Source organism: Gallus gallus, chromosome 3, assembly GCF_016699485.2.
Source record: "Gallus gallus isolate bGalGal1 chromosome 3, bGalGal1.mat.broiler.GRCg7b, whole genome shotgun sequence".
In the NCBI taxonomy this organism is placed as follows: domain Eukaryota; kingdom Metazoa; phylum Chordata; class Aves; order Galliformes; family Phasianidae; genus Gallus; species Gallus gallus.
In genome coordinates, this window is record NC_052534.1 from 5,719,775 (window position 1) to 5,736,054 (window position 16,280).

At 36.7% G+C, this 16,280-nt stretch overlaps 1 protein-coding gene across 16 annotated transcripts in view; it reads right to left on the reverse strand.

Moving 5' to 3' along the window:
- KIF16B (kinesin family member 16B) overlaps positions 1 to 16,280 on the reverse strand; it is a 134,675-nt gene that overhangs the window by 48,367 nt on the left and 70,028 nt on the right. For 10 of the 16 annotated variants that reach the window (XM_040697800.2, XM_040697795.2, XM_040697797.2 and 7 more), the window contains exons 18-23: positions 13,718 to 13,750; positions 13,338 to 13,391; positions 10,410 to 11,765; positions 7,089 to 7,247; positions 6,176 to 6,281; positions 5,606 to 5,656 (exon numbers count right to left, since the gene is read on the reverse strand). In XM_040697800.2, the coding sequence (XP_040553734.1) occupies positions 5,606 to 5,656; positions 6,176 to 6,281; positions 7,089 to 7,247; positions 10,410 to 11,765; positions 13,338 to 13,391; positions 13,718 to 13,750 (1,759 nt within the window). Of the gene's footprint in view, positions 1 to 38; positions 4,592 to 5,605; positions 5,657 to 6,175; positions 6,282 to 7,088; positions 7,248 to 10,409; positions 11,766 to 13,337; positions 13,392 to 13,717; positions 13,751 to 16,280 lie in introns of those variants that run through there. The other 6 variants (XM_040697789.2, XM_040697791.2, XM_040697799.2 and 3 more) reach the window with 4 other exon arrangements.

The following is a 16,280-nucleotide window of genomic DNA, read 5'->3' on the forward strand; positions in this document are numbered from 1 at the left end:
ATCCATTTTAAAACAATAAGAAAACCATCAAGTCACTCTTAAAGCCACCTCTGTCAAGACATAATTTATTGGCAGTCATTTTTGGGAAATTATTACAAACAGCTAATAGTCAGAAGAATAATCTCAAACACAAAGTACTGTGAAGAACTTGCCCTCGTACATTAAATAACTCTTTGATAGTGACAAACATTCATCATTATGCTTAATTTACAGCAGAATAAAAGATTCCATAGGGAAATCATCTTTTTTTTTTTTTTTCCCATAAATGTGAATTATATTCAGCAAGTTAGATTTGAAAACAAAGAAGAAAACCACATTATCTGGAACACAACATGTGCAAACATCTTTAAACTGCGGAGTGTAATCTAAAAAGAAATTAGTTTCAGTAATTGCTGTCATTTAGCAGCCTTGACTTAAGACAGTCCTCACAGAAAGCACCACTTAGCATTAACTTTCAGCAAGAGTAAAGAAATAATGATGTGAAAAGGGAGTTTCTCTGTCACACTCCAACAGAACTACTATATGCTCCATGCTCTGTGAAATATTTGTATATATTTTTTTGTTAAAAACAAAAACTATACCTCAAAATAAACCAACATGCTTTGCTCTTGTTTTTGGAATAGCTTAGGGCAGTATAAAATTGTGTTATGATAGGAGAATCACAACTTACTATCCAAATTACCCTTCATCCTTCCAGCCACAGCTTCCTCATCCAAAGTAAGTTACATCTTTTAAAATCTCAAGTGAATTACATTACCGTGTCTTAACGTAAGGTAAGAACCAATGGGAAACATTTGTATACTAGTAGAGAGACTGAAGTCTAACTGTCTGGTGAAGATTGCACCTCTCCTGGCAATATGCTTACAGAATTTAGAATTTCAGATTAGATACCACCATTTTTCCTGCCAAGGACCATCTTCCACAAACAAGGCAGATGGCACATTCATACTCTGTTCCCATTGCAGGGGAAGAAACAAAAGATGGCTCATTTCTAATTTTTGAACACTGGACAGGAGTATAGGTGAAGAGGAACCTTTTATCCTGCTCAAGGCAAGATTTGACTACTGGAAATGCTTCACCTATTTTCAATAGTTCTGTTATTTTTTGGAACATGGTATTGAAGAGCCTGAAAGCAATTAAATCCCACAGCACCATCAACCTCATTAGTAAACAAGCACAAAATGAGGAAATTCAGGCCAGACATCTGACACATTACACGAGACAATTCTAGGGTTAAACTTGCTTCATCCTTCAGGCAGTATCCCCAGCTGCTAACTATCCATTTAACGGTATGAAAAACACGTACACAAATCATAAACCTTAAAGCTTCTGTCTTAACACAGTTGTAGTAGCATTACCAAAGGTCAAATTGCCAAAGCATAACATCTTTTCACACCCTGTAATCTCCTTCATTTTCACATCACATTTTCCATAAGCACTCATATCACTGGGAATACAAAGACTTGTATTGTGTGGGAGTTCAAGTTGACTGTTTGGACAAAATAGATAGGAATGACTCAAAAAAAGCCTTATGCTGTTTCCCTTCAAGAAGAAAGCGGGGTGGTAGGGTAGAGGGAATGAAACTGAAAAAGACAATTGGATGCTCTCTGCATTTTTGTTGTTCTGTTTCACTGCTTCCATGTAGCCTGTGCTCTCTTGGGCCTCAGCAAAGGGGAAAGACCCAGGAAAAAAGAGACAGAGTAAATCCATCAATCCCTGGTACCTCAGCAAGCATGACTTAAAATAAGTCAAACACAACTCCTTTTGCACTTGTGAGAAACTTTCGTTCAAGAGAGTGTTAATCCTTCATGCAAAACTCCAAGGCAACCCAGATTTGCCAATGTTATTACTTCCAAATTTGTAGCAATAAAAACCATCAACATGCTTAGTATTAACAGCATACAGTGAACTGTATGTACTGAACCGTAGGCTTAAATACACTTTGCAGTTCAGACAAAAAATACGGCAAATATTTGGAGGCACTGAGATCAATGGCACAAAATAGATGAGAAGCATGAAAAACAAAGATACTCAGACAGATTAAGAAAAAGGGCAATCAATGAGGTGTGGAGAAAATACATTAAGATGGATAGGAGATGGAGGAAGCCAAAAACAACACCCAAAAAGGAAATCAGAAGATACAGCTGCAATTACAGTTTTGATACACCTACTACTTAAAATAGAACCATTTAATTTCCTCCCTTCCCAAGGAAATTTATGTACAGCACAAAAGTAAGCTATCAAATAATAGTGATTTTTGCTAAGATGTGCATACCAACCCTAAGGTATTCTCTTAAATGCCCAAAGGACTCTTTTTTCTCTTTTCTTTTAAAATAAAATCAATAGACAAAAGAGTATTTTATCAATATTCATTAGCCTTCCTATTTTGAATGTATCTAAATGTATTTCGATTTCAACACCTAGTCAGATGCATAATTAGCCAAATGGCATCTTCACTTGAACTGAATGTTAATTTCCAGATTTCCGATGGGATATGCAAACTGCTTTGAGGAATTGATGGGATGACTGTCATCTGAGTATTTATTTCTTTTCCACGGTATTTTGAAAAACCAATTCCTGAATCAGATCCAACCTTGCTCCTTCTAGAAAACACAAGCTCAATTTTTGTGAAATTCTCTTTGTCTGGCAAAACTACACATCGGATATCATTCAAACTGTACAACTGAAGGCTGTCAAATTGTGATCGCTTGCATGAAGCATCCAAAAAGTTAGGTGCAGGATAAAAGGCACTGTTTTCCCTTAAGAGACCGATATGAGTAGTGGTAAGAACTAGAGATCTATACACAGTCTGGTTAGCACAGTCTGTTTTCACGGTGGTATACAGCAGTACTTGAATGTCAGCTAATGAAGGTTTTGTATCTCCCATATTTTCGTGGAGTAAGTAAACCAGATCAGCTAATACAGTTCTAAATTTACATGACAAACATACTCCTTGTGAAAAGATTATGTCATTTACTTCTGACGTCCAGTCAAGCGAAATCTGCATCAAATCATCTTTCAAGAGCTGGTGATTTAAATAAGCAGCATCCTCCGTTGTAGAAATCAAAATGCTCATTATGTCATGGCAAATTCTTTGAGTGTAGTGTCTGTTATAGGTAAATATTGTGAGTACATCATCTTCAGCAGAACACAGGAGACTCACACTCTGTCCAGCAAAGCCAACATGAATCTCCTGAATTGTGATGATTGGAACCTCATGAAATACTGCCAAGGAACTCTGACCAATCTCTTGTTTGGCTGACAAAACAATAACATATAAAACAGAGCTGAACAGAAGTAAGCAAGCGGGTTCTGGATCGCATTTTTTGCAATTGCTAACAGCAAGCCAATATATGCCTTTCAACTCCTCCATACTAGTATAAATTTGAGGTAGGGCACAGGTTAAAAAGTCCAGCGTTTTTTCAAGAGAACAGACCTGAAGCTTCATAAAGACATCAGGAAAATGCATAAAAGTCTGTCTTAACACAAGACTATTTTCCAGCTCTTCATTCTTACAACAGCACACAAATCCTTGAGCTGGCTTTCTCACACAGGCATCTGAGATTCCTGTGTTTCCACACAGCCTGACATCTTCTTTCATAGGGGTCTCAGGGAAAACAGTATTTTCAGTATGAGCTTTGGTGTCATCAGTAGAGTGGGATACGTCTTGATTCAGACAGGACTTGAAGAATACATCTACTTCCACATTCCTTATAAGTGGCAAATGTTTTATTAATGACACCACTTGTGCACATCTCTCACTTTTGTCACACAAACTTCCCAACTTCTTAATTTGTTCAGAAACCACTGTGCTGTTGAGCAATTGACTACTAGTATCTTTGTAAAAGACGGAAAGCTTACTGAAAAGATATCCCAGACCATAGGCGTGTTCTGGTCCTACATCAAAGTGAGAAGCTATTGATGTACAGGAAGTTAAATTAGAAGCTTTTTCAATTGGAAGCTGAGAACTACTTGACTGGTCTTCCATTGTCTGCTGCGTGGTCTTAAATGATCTGCTTTCTTTAACAGTTTTTTCAGAATGTATGTTAGACTGAGGAAAGGCAAGGCACGATATGCTGTTAAAACCAGCCTGCTCATTAGCACACATTAAGGATCCTAAAGGAGACAGCTGTTCCAAGCGGGAACAATCACATTCAGTTCTTAAGCTGTCACAATCCTGAGAAGTAATTATTTTATCGTCAAAATGATTGAAATTTTCAAATTTGCAGAGTGAGTAAGCCACATTATTTAAGTCATGACTCTGTAAAGAAGTAGATAAAACATTCTGATAAGGAACATTCTTACTCTTTGAAGTATTAATATTTTCAGAGTGAGTTAAACTACTTTCAGTGTCATAAAGACTAGCAAAGCTCTCCTGTTCTGCATTTCTCCTTCCATTCTCAAATGCCTTTTCTGATGTAAAGGGGGAGGAGATTCTTTCAGGCCTGAAAAATAAGTCCAACATCTCTGTATGTTCCTTCAGTCTTTCATGATCTGTTACTCCTGTGTTTTCTCCACACAACTCAGAAGCACATTTGTCATCTTTAGAAATAAATGGAAAATCACAATGTGGCTGCCACTGTTGACTTTTCTGTTAAAAATGTCAAAAGAAGAAAACAGAAACGTCTTTAAAACTTTTTCTGATTTTAACATTTCTTAAATTCAGCTTTCATTTTGATTGGGTTTGTACAATCAACCACAATTTGTACAATCACTGTATAATCTGCCCAAATTACAGAAGGAAAACCCAACAAAATCAATTGAGGTCTGATTCAGGAATGATTCATCTTCCCAGGCTACCACTGCTTTTACTTTGTACAGTATCCATTTCACTTGGTTTATATTTGCTTTATTAAAAATAAATACATAAATAAATAAATAAAAATACAGGAAAGTCAAAAAGGCAATGAAGAAATTTGTAAGATCTTTATTATTTCTCCACACATGTACAAAAATACAATGCTATACTATCCAAGATCATGCAAAAGCAAGCACAAGATCATGTCAGAAAGTCCAAGACAGTTCAAAATAAACAATGGGAAAGTCCAAATGAAAGATACTGAAGCCCCCCTTCCTCCACAAAGGTTTACTTACGAACTACTCACCAAGTCAAGTCATCAGCATTGTTTCAAGCAATTGCAAAGGAACTAAAGGGTCTAAGTATCAGTATAAGATTACGTGTATTAAATGTTCATGACATTCAGGCGAATTTGCCCAATGCTATTGCAAATACTACAAACAACTATACAGTACTGAGCTCACCACGAGACACAACAGTGCAGTGGTATTCTGAATTCAAACATCCTGTCCTCATTAAATGCTTTTATAACCTAAGAATCAGGAAAGGGATACTGTTCCAAACTAAGAGTCATGAGAAAACAAGGAAGAAACATCCACAACATACCTTTCAATCAAGGAAAAAGCTATGCCCAATCTGAACAAATCACTTTCATTCCAAGACAGCAAAATAAATTGCTTTCTATATTAGCCATTAATCTTACCGTGGATTCAAATTTCTAATTATGCAGCTAAACATTAAGAAATTTAATTACAGGGCATGCCATAATTTAAGACAACCACTTAATTCTGACAAATTATGACCTACCTCATACTTCAGCTTGCGCTGAGTGGTGCCATTATTAAGCCTCTCATTATCCTAAGAACAAAAAAAGGTACAGGTGATTATTAAATAAAGAATCTTTCTTACGTAAGCTCATTCTAAGTACTTATAAAAAGACATTTTTTTAACAACCCAAAATAACTGTATTCTTATTTATATTTATTAAACCACTGGCATAGAAGTCAACCAAATGATTCCTCAGATGAACCAGATTACCAATTTTTAAGTGAGCATTTGCTTGCAAGTACAAACAGTTCCTGATCTTCCAGAAGAAACTGTATCAATGTATTTTAAAGGCATAACATGAAAATTTTGATTCTATCTGCAATCCTATGGCCATTTACACAATTTTCCTTTCAAAAACCTGAAATAAAACAAAATACAGCCACTAGAAAACAAAACCAGCAAGACCTAAAATGAATAGCCTGATTTATTTATATATCAATGGTAATTTAGAGTCAATGCAGCAAAACATGAAAATTACTGAACAAAAATAATTATTCTGTGCGCACATCCTGCACTGAAGCTCAGGATTTCTTACCCATCTTTGCTCACCTTTAAACTTTCTGTAGACCAGAACAGGCTACCATCATTATCCTCAGCTTTATGGTGGATGTTTTGGAGCCGTCTCTGCACTTCTTGTTCAATAAAGGCATTTATCCTACACGATACAAGTAGGAAAAGAAAATTAGCATATTTTTCTTAGGCAAAACCTGAGACAGGCTAGAAAGCACTCTGAAACACTTACGAACCCTACTGCACAACTCTAAACTGGTAGGCTTAACATTAGACAAGCTTTATCTCTCCTTAACCAACATAGATTTTTTGAGCAAGTGTTCATTTAACAGCCAAAGGTTTACAGTTTTAACGATTTGTTATCACAATTACACAATTCAATGGACCACAGGTTAAGTCACCACTTTGCATCTATCTCCACACACAAGTGGCAATGTGGATAAGGGAGATGAAGAAACAGAGGCTGAGGGTATATCTTTATCACTCAATGGTTTGCTTCTATAGGTAACTCATGCTATCAAATGTGTGGTCTTTGAACAAAAAGAACATTCCAAGAGTTGGTATTAATGACTATAAGTGTAAGAATAAAAAGAACAGAGAAGGAAAAGAAGAGATTTTAAGTAATACTGGGCAACTGTCCTCCTAAGAAGGCTTAATGTAATTTCACTTGTTTTGTTGCTTTTAGTGCATATAAAGCAATATCTGTAGATGAAAAAACAATTTAAGTTTAGAGCTTCATAAACCTGTATTCAAAATAAATAAATAAATAAATGGCACAAGAGCAACAGATAAGCCTGTTGGTTATTTAAAGCATAGCAAACTTATTGCCATACTATTATTTAAGTACAGTTACAGAATTTAATTACAGCCCAATGCTGGCAGGACAATCTTTCAAAGTATTTATTTTCTACTCTATTCATACCAAAACACTGCAGAAATTCAGGTTACCCACCTGTCATCAACCAGCGGAGCAGAGGGTGGCTGTGGCTTTGTTGGGTTTGTCGGGGAATTGCTATGGGACAGTTTCTCCTCTAACATTCCATGATTTCCTTTCTGACCACCATCACTCTCATATATTTTTTGCTTCAGTTGCTGAATTTCCTGGTCCAGGCTACAAAGAAAATTTAAAATGTAGTTTGTGTTGACTGTTTTAAGGTGTCATTGCTTCCCACAGTTCTTGTACTTACACTGCAATCCATGTACGTAAGATCTTAGCTATCAATATTTATGAAGATATGGGCATACTAATTGTTCTTCAAGCAAATTTAGATAGGAAAGTAGGGACGGCTCAAGAACAAATTACCACAGCAAAGCTAAACTAAATAAAACAACATCAAAATCTTTCAGTGGTATCTACCTCAGTGCATTCAATATTAATTCAGGAAGACTAAACCTATCTATTAGGGTAATCTGAATAAGCTTTCCCTCTTTACAGAACTTTATTGAAGATCTCAGTTATTCACCTTCTAGTGTGAAGTAAATGAATATATGGGGAAGTTAGCTGAAGTAACTCAAAATATAGCAATAACTCTAAAAACAAAGACAACCTAAAGCAGCAATGAGGCAGGACACATTTCCTAAGAAAATCTTAATAACTGTATGTTATATACATAAATCTTACTATTTTTTGAGTTATTCCACCAGTCTGCACATATACTCAGTTGAAAATTTACAAACTAGAAAGTCTAGTACTAATTTCACATAATTTATAAATCATCTTTTGAAACAGAAACCACCTCACTTTCTCTAACCACAGAATAAACATCATATCGGCCAGATTTATGCACAGAATAGAATATATAAAATCAGATATGGTAGTTTAGACCGAAAATGCCGGAGGCATCCAGTATAAAATAAGAAGCACTTCTTGCAATATTTATCACTTAGTCAAACTCCATTTTAACAAAGTAATCTGCAGAACATGGTTTCCACTTAAAATGTGGCTGAGATTAGATTAGTAACATAGTAATAAAATTCCCCATTGCCATTACAACTTTTGTCTCTAAAGGTAATCATTTTTTCTCAGGTTTATTCAAAATTACAGAGTATAAGAAAAGTTATTGCAAAAGGAATTGGAACAATCCAAAGCAAGGATTCTAGCACCTCAACTGCAGTTGTGTGTATCCAGATTGAAGTATGGTGCTACAACTATTTTATTCCTTCCGGAAGGTTGGTACACAAAACTGAGGAGATCACAAATGCTGAGGGGCTTACACAGGTATAAAGCAGGCTGAATTGTTACTTCATTTTTTGAGTACTTTATACAGCACAGCCAGAAACCATCTGTTTCTTATGATTAGCAGCAAAACAATCTTCCATCCTGCAGGAAAGTGGATGGGAGATGGCTGATGGATATGGGGGAGTGTTTGCATCTATGGAAAATCAATTTAACCACAAAAATCAGGATTATATTAAGGGAACATATCTTATCCCCTGATTTGTAAACATCCTCCTATCCAAAGATATCATTTCCTATAGCTATAAGCTTATCCAGCAGTGTGATGCATCTGCCAATGAACTGCTCCTTGCCCCTTATGAGTGATGCATCCCACTGCCTCAGAGGCGACTCTACAGTTACACAGTGCTCATTCTATTGCTTTAAATCTCTGCCAATAAAGACAAAGCTTGCACGAGTTATTCCAGCACAGATTAACTTCAAATTATCATTTGAGGGGTTACCCCTGTAGGTGAATGAGATTCTGAGCTAGCATATTATTCAAACTGGAAATTTCATCCAGTTAGGATGGACTTAGGTTAGTGTAACATTTCAAACAAACACTGGATTTACACATTTTTAGATAGTTAGCACTATCTCTTTTTCTAGAGCACATCATCACAAAATGTTTTCCAGATTAACAATAAGAAATGCACACAATTCAGGTCCCTAGGATATCACAATTTACACTGTGCAGTGTAAACTCAAACATTCATGCACTAGGTTTATATAAGCAGCTTGAAATATTTAACATATCACTATTCTCTTAATATTTTCTTTTGCCACAACATTCACAAGAATTCAGCTCTCCCTGCGATTACGTAAATGACATTCTGCACTAAGTTATTCAGGGCCCAGGGGCACTCACTGCAAGACTACAAAGTTGTATTTAGTTTGTGCAAGAGGATTTTGAAGTAAACAAGGGAAAAAAATAAATCTTTCCACTTCTTAGGAATCCTTTTCCAGCTTCATTCTTCTAGCTGACAATATATTTTCTCCACTTACCATCAACCCAGTAATCTCTTGAGGGCTAACTGAGAAGCCACCCATTTTTCTGGAACCTCCACTTGCTTATAGCTGGCTTTATTCAAGTGAGATGCTCAGTGCAGAAAGCCAGATTACGTGTTCTTCAAGACAATTACAAAAAATAAAGGCAAACATCTACGACAGAATGATAACTCAGTACTGAAAACATCTAACTAAAAGCCATACAATGCAGCTTTAAATGTCGAAAAAGTGCTCTCACTTTTGGGTGAGAGCAGAAATGTAGGGTGCAGAAAGGAACCATTATCTTCTGATAATAGTTTAAAAGAAATGAGATACAGAAGAGCTCATGGATTTGGCTACAGATAGGTATTTTCTTCAGTGATTTTTCTCAGTGAGCTTTGAAGTGCTTGCAAAAGAAGAATTCCATAATCGGCATAAAATTTTAAAATCAAACCACAAACTCTACCTCATGAAAAACAAAATCATTTTTTTTCCACCAGTAATGACAGGTTTTTAAGCTCTGGTATTAGCCAATCAGACAACATGTTTTAAAATGCTCATTTTGTCCTTTTTCCAGTCCACCAATCCCAGTGGATTTTTGCTTAGGCCAAAAATTAAATAAACAATTCTTCCTTTCCCTCTGCAAAGGAACAACCCTCCTCATCTGAGCCACTTTCCTCTGAGCCTTCTACACTTGGCGTGAATGCTACACTACAGCTCCAAATATCATGTGTACGTAAAAGGGTACAGAAGGGTACAGACAATGCTTCTGTACCTAAAATAGTTTGTCATCACATAGGGTTGTATGAAAGCATCTGTATATTTTAAATTGATGTATGGCTAGCCTACTTTATTTAGCCCTAAAGCCAGTAGCAAAAAATTAGACATCCCACTGGTTTACTTGGAATTCCCAAAAAGCAATACGCAACCTCAGTTGTGAGCAAACTACTTCAAATTAGAAGCTCAAACAGTGGGATGCACAACAAACAGCCCCCTCAAAATCGAAGGCATAAAATGATTCACTTTCTGTGAATTACAGGTTCTAAATATTGATGCTATCCTAACACTTACCGCTCCCGGTCTTGTTCAAGGGCTTTTTGCTCAGCTTCCAGACTCGCCTGCAGGCCTGCCTGCTCACTGCAGCTGTTGTTCAATGTGGCGAGCTTCTGCTTCTGCTCTTCAATTTCAAAGTCTATTGTAGAACGACGTTGCAAAGCAGAGTGCCTTCTTTCTAATTTAGCTACAGCTTGTTCCAATGCCTCTCTTTGCTGTTTTTCCCTTGACTGGAGGATTTCTTTTTCCTTCTTTCGGACTTTTTCTTCCTGCCGAGCTACATTGGCTGTGAATTCAAATGTTTCTTGAAGCTGCTGCAACTGATTTGTGCTAGCTCTATATTGTGCAAGCTGCTCTTCTTTATCTTCTATTTCTTTCTCTATTTGATACAGAGTATTATCTAATCCTAACAAGCCTCTATCAAGGACTTCAGTGGCTCTTTGCTTTTCTTCCAGCAGAGCTGGCAAATGATTATTCTTCAGGTACTCAAGCTGGCGTACTTTAGATTGAAGCCTGTATTCTGTCAGCTTTACCATGTCAAATTCTTCAGCCTTGAATACAGCATCCCCAAAGTTTTCATCATCCTTCTTGAGATTTACATGCTCTTCCTCAGCAAGTTTTAAATATTCTAGAGTTTCTTTTTCATGGGCTATATCCTTTTCCAGGTGATCCATTTGTTGAACTAAATCTTTTTCCAGAATAGTCAACTGCTCAAGCTGTTTCTTTTTAAACTCTATAAAGCTATGCTGTGCTTTTTCTAACTCTTCACAGTTTTCTTCACCTTCAGATCGGGCTTCTTTGACTTTCAAAAGAGACTCCCTGATATCTTCAAGATCTCTCTTCTCTTCTTCCACTCTTTGTACGTCGCCTCTCTTGAGGAGCTGAATCATGACCTGCTTCTCTCGAAGCTGTTCCTCTAGATGAGCCACAAGCATCACCTGCTCCCTTTCTTGTTCTTCAATTCTCTTTTTTTCTGATTCCAGCTTAATATACTGTTCATCCTTTTCCTTTTTAAGTTTTTCTAGTTCTCGGAAAATCTGCATTTTCTCTGCTTTTTCTTTATGATTAAGTTCCTGTAGGCGCTGCAATTCCTCTTTGACACGGGCAAAAATTTCCTCCTGCTGCTTTTTCTTTTGAAGTTCTATCTCCTGTTGTTCCCGCAATCTCTCTTCTTCAAATTTCTCTTTTTCAGCTAGCAAATCCTTCAACCTGCTCTCAATGTGAACGCTTCTACGCTTCAGACTCTCCTCCTGCTTTCGAATTTGCAGCTGTACTATTTCTGTTTCCTTGCGCTGTGACTCTACTTCTTGTTGCATTCTTACAAGCTCTGCTTTGTCAGATCTTTGTTTTTCCTCCATCTCTTCTATCTGTTTCCTACAAGAAAACATTTACATGAAATATATCTACCTTTTTTTTGTTTTTATGAGGGTGGATAGTGATAGGACAAGGGGGAATGGTTTTAAACTGAGACAGGGGAGATTTAGGTTGGATATTAGGAGGAAGTTTTTCACCCAGAGGGTGGTGATGCACTGAACAGGTTGCGCAAGGAGGCTGTGGATGCCCCATCCCTGGAGGCATTCAAGGCCAGGCTGGATGTGGCTCTGGGCAGCCTGGGCTGGTGGTTGGGAACCCTGCACATAGAAGGGGGGCTGAAACTAGATGAGCATTGTGGTCCTTTTCAACTCAGGCCATTCTTTGATTCTATGACAACAAAACCCTAGGAAGCTAAAAAGGTTTAGATAGGGATTTCAGAGCATATGTCACTTTTTTTTCTTCTTTTCAAATAATTTTGTTTTGCTACGGGTTAAAATCTTATATTCTTTGGAAATGAATGAATCCTTGAGACAAATAGTCCAGATTTCAACATGCAAAGCTGTAGATACATGAAACGATAAGAAAACATGTTAGATAGAATTTATGCTGGTGGAATACTATTAGACTGTTAGCTCTATCCTAGTCAATAAAAATATTGGTGGAATACAGCGCACAGTGAAGAGTAAGCACATATATTTACACATGCATACACTTATTTTCATACAGACAAAATTTAACAAGAGGACTTTATTTGAAATTTGCATGACCAAAATTGATTCAATAGGTGAACAGAAACCATGCCTTCTCTTTTAATGCACCCAACGGAATGATTGATAAACAGGAATATAAGCTCAGGAACAGACGCAGTTGAAATAACTTTAAGATAAATCATGTCCCATGCAATAACTCATTTAAAGGTTCTAGTGAGCTCCTAGTGAGATTTGAAGAGCTGAGACTTGACAAATTAAAGCCAATATATAAATTGAACTCGAGGCCTATCAACATAACAAAAAAGGATAAGTATCAGTAATTCTACATCTTCTAATTTTTCCGAGGTTGGGTTTGGGGCTTTTTGGTAGTGTCATTTGTTTTGGTTTTTAGCTTAACTTATTCCAACTATCTAAACAGCTATTTCAAAACTGAGCAAACAATTTAGAAAGTGTCTTTCAGCTTTTGAGTCTAATCAGTGCTGTGATCTCCAACAAGATGAAATCTATTACTTTTAAAATCCTAGCAGGTATGATGAATCAGATCAATCTGGTCAGTTCTCCAATTGACAATACTTTCTTTTGTGTTCTAAAATGTGTTCTGGTAAGTATTATTAATATGCACATATCATTACTACAGCTGCTTAGTATTTACTTTGCTATAGATCACAGCTACAATGAAGCTTGTCTATCTGGTTATTATCTGGTTATTAATCAGTGAGAACCTACAGTACTTCAGGGAAATAACTGAAGTTTCATAGAGGGGGGAAAAAAAACCAACAAGACACAAATATTTGCATCAGCATCCCTAACTTACCAACACTGTGATTCAAAACTGATGATTTAAATGAGCCCAAGATGTATGTGCACATACATATACAAACACATACACATAATGACCAGGGAAAGATGTTATTGATGTTACCTTTTGCTTTCTAATTTTTCAAGTTCCTCTCGTTGTTGTCTCTCAAATTCCAGTCTGATTAAAAAAAAAATAATTATTATTAGAAAAAGAATATACAGAGCATTTCACAGTGTCTGCTTAAAAGATTACAACAATGATGTGAATGAAAAAAGTTTTATGAACTACCTTCTACAATAACAGAAAATACTTCCTTCATTAGAGTTACAAATTAGATATCATGCTGTCAGACACTTGAGAACAAACAAAAAATGAATTTCTAGGGGAAAAGAAAAAAAACTATTTAAAAAGTAAAGATAAAAAGACATAAATGATTAGGATAGCCTCTGTAAGTTAACTACATGTGGAGGTGCAATCAATAGATAGGAATTGAATTTCTCTACCTTAAACAGATCGGTCCTTTTACAGGGAAAAGACTGCCATGGGAGGTAGGGGGAAAGAGAGCAATCAATTAAGAATGGAATTGATAGAAAAAACACAATAGCAGTATAGAATATTTCAACATCACCAGCAGTTTGTTTTATTAAAGGTTAAACAGGTTAGATCCATGGAACAGTCAATTACACTGCAATTCAAAGTAAAATTTACATAGTGATTCTTTCTGAACATGTTTTACAAATGCCAATGGTCATTAATCGATGCTGATAATCCTATGGTTTATTAGCTTGGCCAGCTCTGAGAAGTGGAAGAGCTCTAAAATGGTGCTACAGCATGCTTGTAGTTCTGCCTCTTCCTCCCAAGAGAAACAACACATCACTATGATGCCATCAGGGAGGCTGAAAAAGCATAATCCTGCAAAGTGAAACACTCCAGCACGGAACACAACACAAACTTCCTTATCTCAAATATTTTGAGATCTTAATATGCTTGGTTTGATACAGTTCTGAGTAATTATGAGAAAGTATTTTCTGTCACTTTTAATATCAGCTGTTATTACAGTTGCACAGAAGTCTCCCTCTTATTTTAATTTCCTCCAACAGATTTATATTCTTTAAGGCAGTCTTCCAAAATAAATATTTTCTGTGCTTTTTTAAAGCGTAAAGAGCCTAAATGTGAGCTGAAATATTCAACTAAACACACAAATCTCCAGTCATTTCAGACCTGTAGCAGCTTTAGCAGTTTGCAGGTGAGATGGTTCATTAACACTGAAAAAAATGCAAGGCTGCACCGTGAGCTAACTTGAATTATTTGTAGAACTGCAATTTAAGATGTCATGATTGCAATTAAGTAGGCAGGTGTTTTAAAACTATGGTATATTTAATATTTCTTTCCAAAGTCGTGAAATTACCTGTGGCAAAAAGGAATTGCCCTCGGAAACATGCAAAAAATACACCACTAATGTAATGCCTATGAAATAATTCAAGTAAACCATGACTCCACAATGCCCAAAAAGCATTATTCTAACCACTGGATTAGTGAAGAAACATCAGTTTTAAAAACACCACTTTTCCCCATTTCTCACAAACTTATATTCAAAATGCCTTCTACAATGCCTAAGAGATTAGCAAACATAGATTTGTATACACAGCTCCAGACATTCAGAGCTTTCAGATCAGTGTTTCACCAAGAGCTCTCTTTCATCTTTACACTAAGAGCATGACCGGGATGGACACTTGTAAGCACTATCTTAATGACAGAGCACAAGAAGAGATGACAACTAAAGTATTTCTAAATCCACCACAATTCCTGTAGTAGCAATGCAAAATCCATTAAGTAATGCAAAAAGAAAAAAAAAAAGGCAGGACAAGCAGCAATCTCAACAGATCTTCAGAAGGCAAAAAAATCCATTGGTTAATAATTTTTTTTTTTTTAATGTGACATTTGAAAATCCCTCCATTTTGCTACAGTCTGCTTCTAGAATTCGTAGCTGCTAGCTCTCACTTCTTAGCCAGGGCTTGGCCACATTCATCATTATCTCAGTCCAAACTAATACAGATCCTAGGGATCTGGAGTTCAGAGATACAGATGTCCATTAAGCACTGTCAGATGCAAGCCATGTTTGCTTAGATAGTCAGCAAAAATGATTTACAAGTATGCCCATGCTTAGTTAAGCCACAGAGAAATAAAACATTTCTGATCTGCTAACATAATGCACAAAACCCGAAGCAAAATCTCTTGATATTGTGACAGCCTTGTAAAACACAAGATTTGGCAAACATTTTATATACACATAAAAAAAAAAATGATAAGTGGCTTTTCATTGAGATCTGATAGAAGGAAAACAAGCCATCACAGCAGTCACTGATATAAAAATAAGTCAGTGGTGAAAACTCCGTGACTTCCTCTTTGATGAAGCATCTCTACCACCTTTGGCAGTGGCAATAAGTTTTACTTTACACTGAAGCAAAGCTCCAGCTGCTGAAAGGGCTCTTCAGGAAAGACAGGAATGAACTGAGCAAAAGCAGCTCATTCTCCTGGGTAAATGGCTGCTTCCCAAAGATAAATACAGATCACCATCAACGTCCAACCAACAGCTTCCAACCACTACATCCAGCTGTTCCAAAAACATACATTTAATGCATTTTGGAAAAGTAAAGTAGAGTCCTATGAACAGAAGGCCTAATGCAGCCTCGTGTATTGCTGCTGCATAGCTGTAGCGACACCCAAAGTGGTTGGAGCTCCACTGAAGGTTCTGCAGTGTCTGTTCTCCACCCACGGTGCTCACACTGCAGCCTTTATTTCCACAGGGGTAAAAATAACACGTCTTCCTTATCTGGATGCTCATTTTCTCCACACCTTTAGGAATTCATTACTTTTGATACCACTACCTCTGCAACATTTGCTTCGAACTGGTTATGAGTTCAGAGTTATTTCAGAACAGGAGAGGATCCGGGGAAGCAGCAGAAGCAGTGATTGCAGGAACCTTCCCTCTTAAAGCAGTTACTAAAATAAAGTCTCAGCATCATCAAAAACAGCACTGCCAATTTGGCAAAGTACAGATGCAAG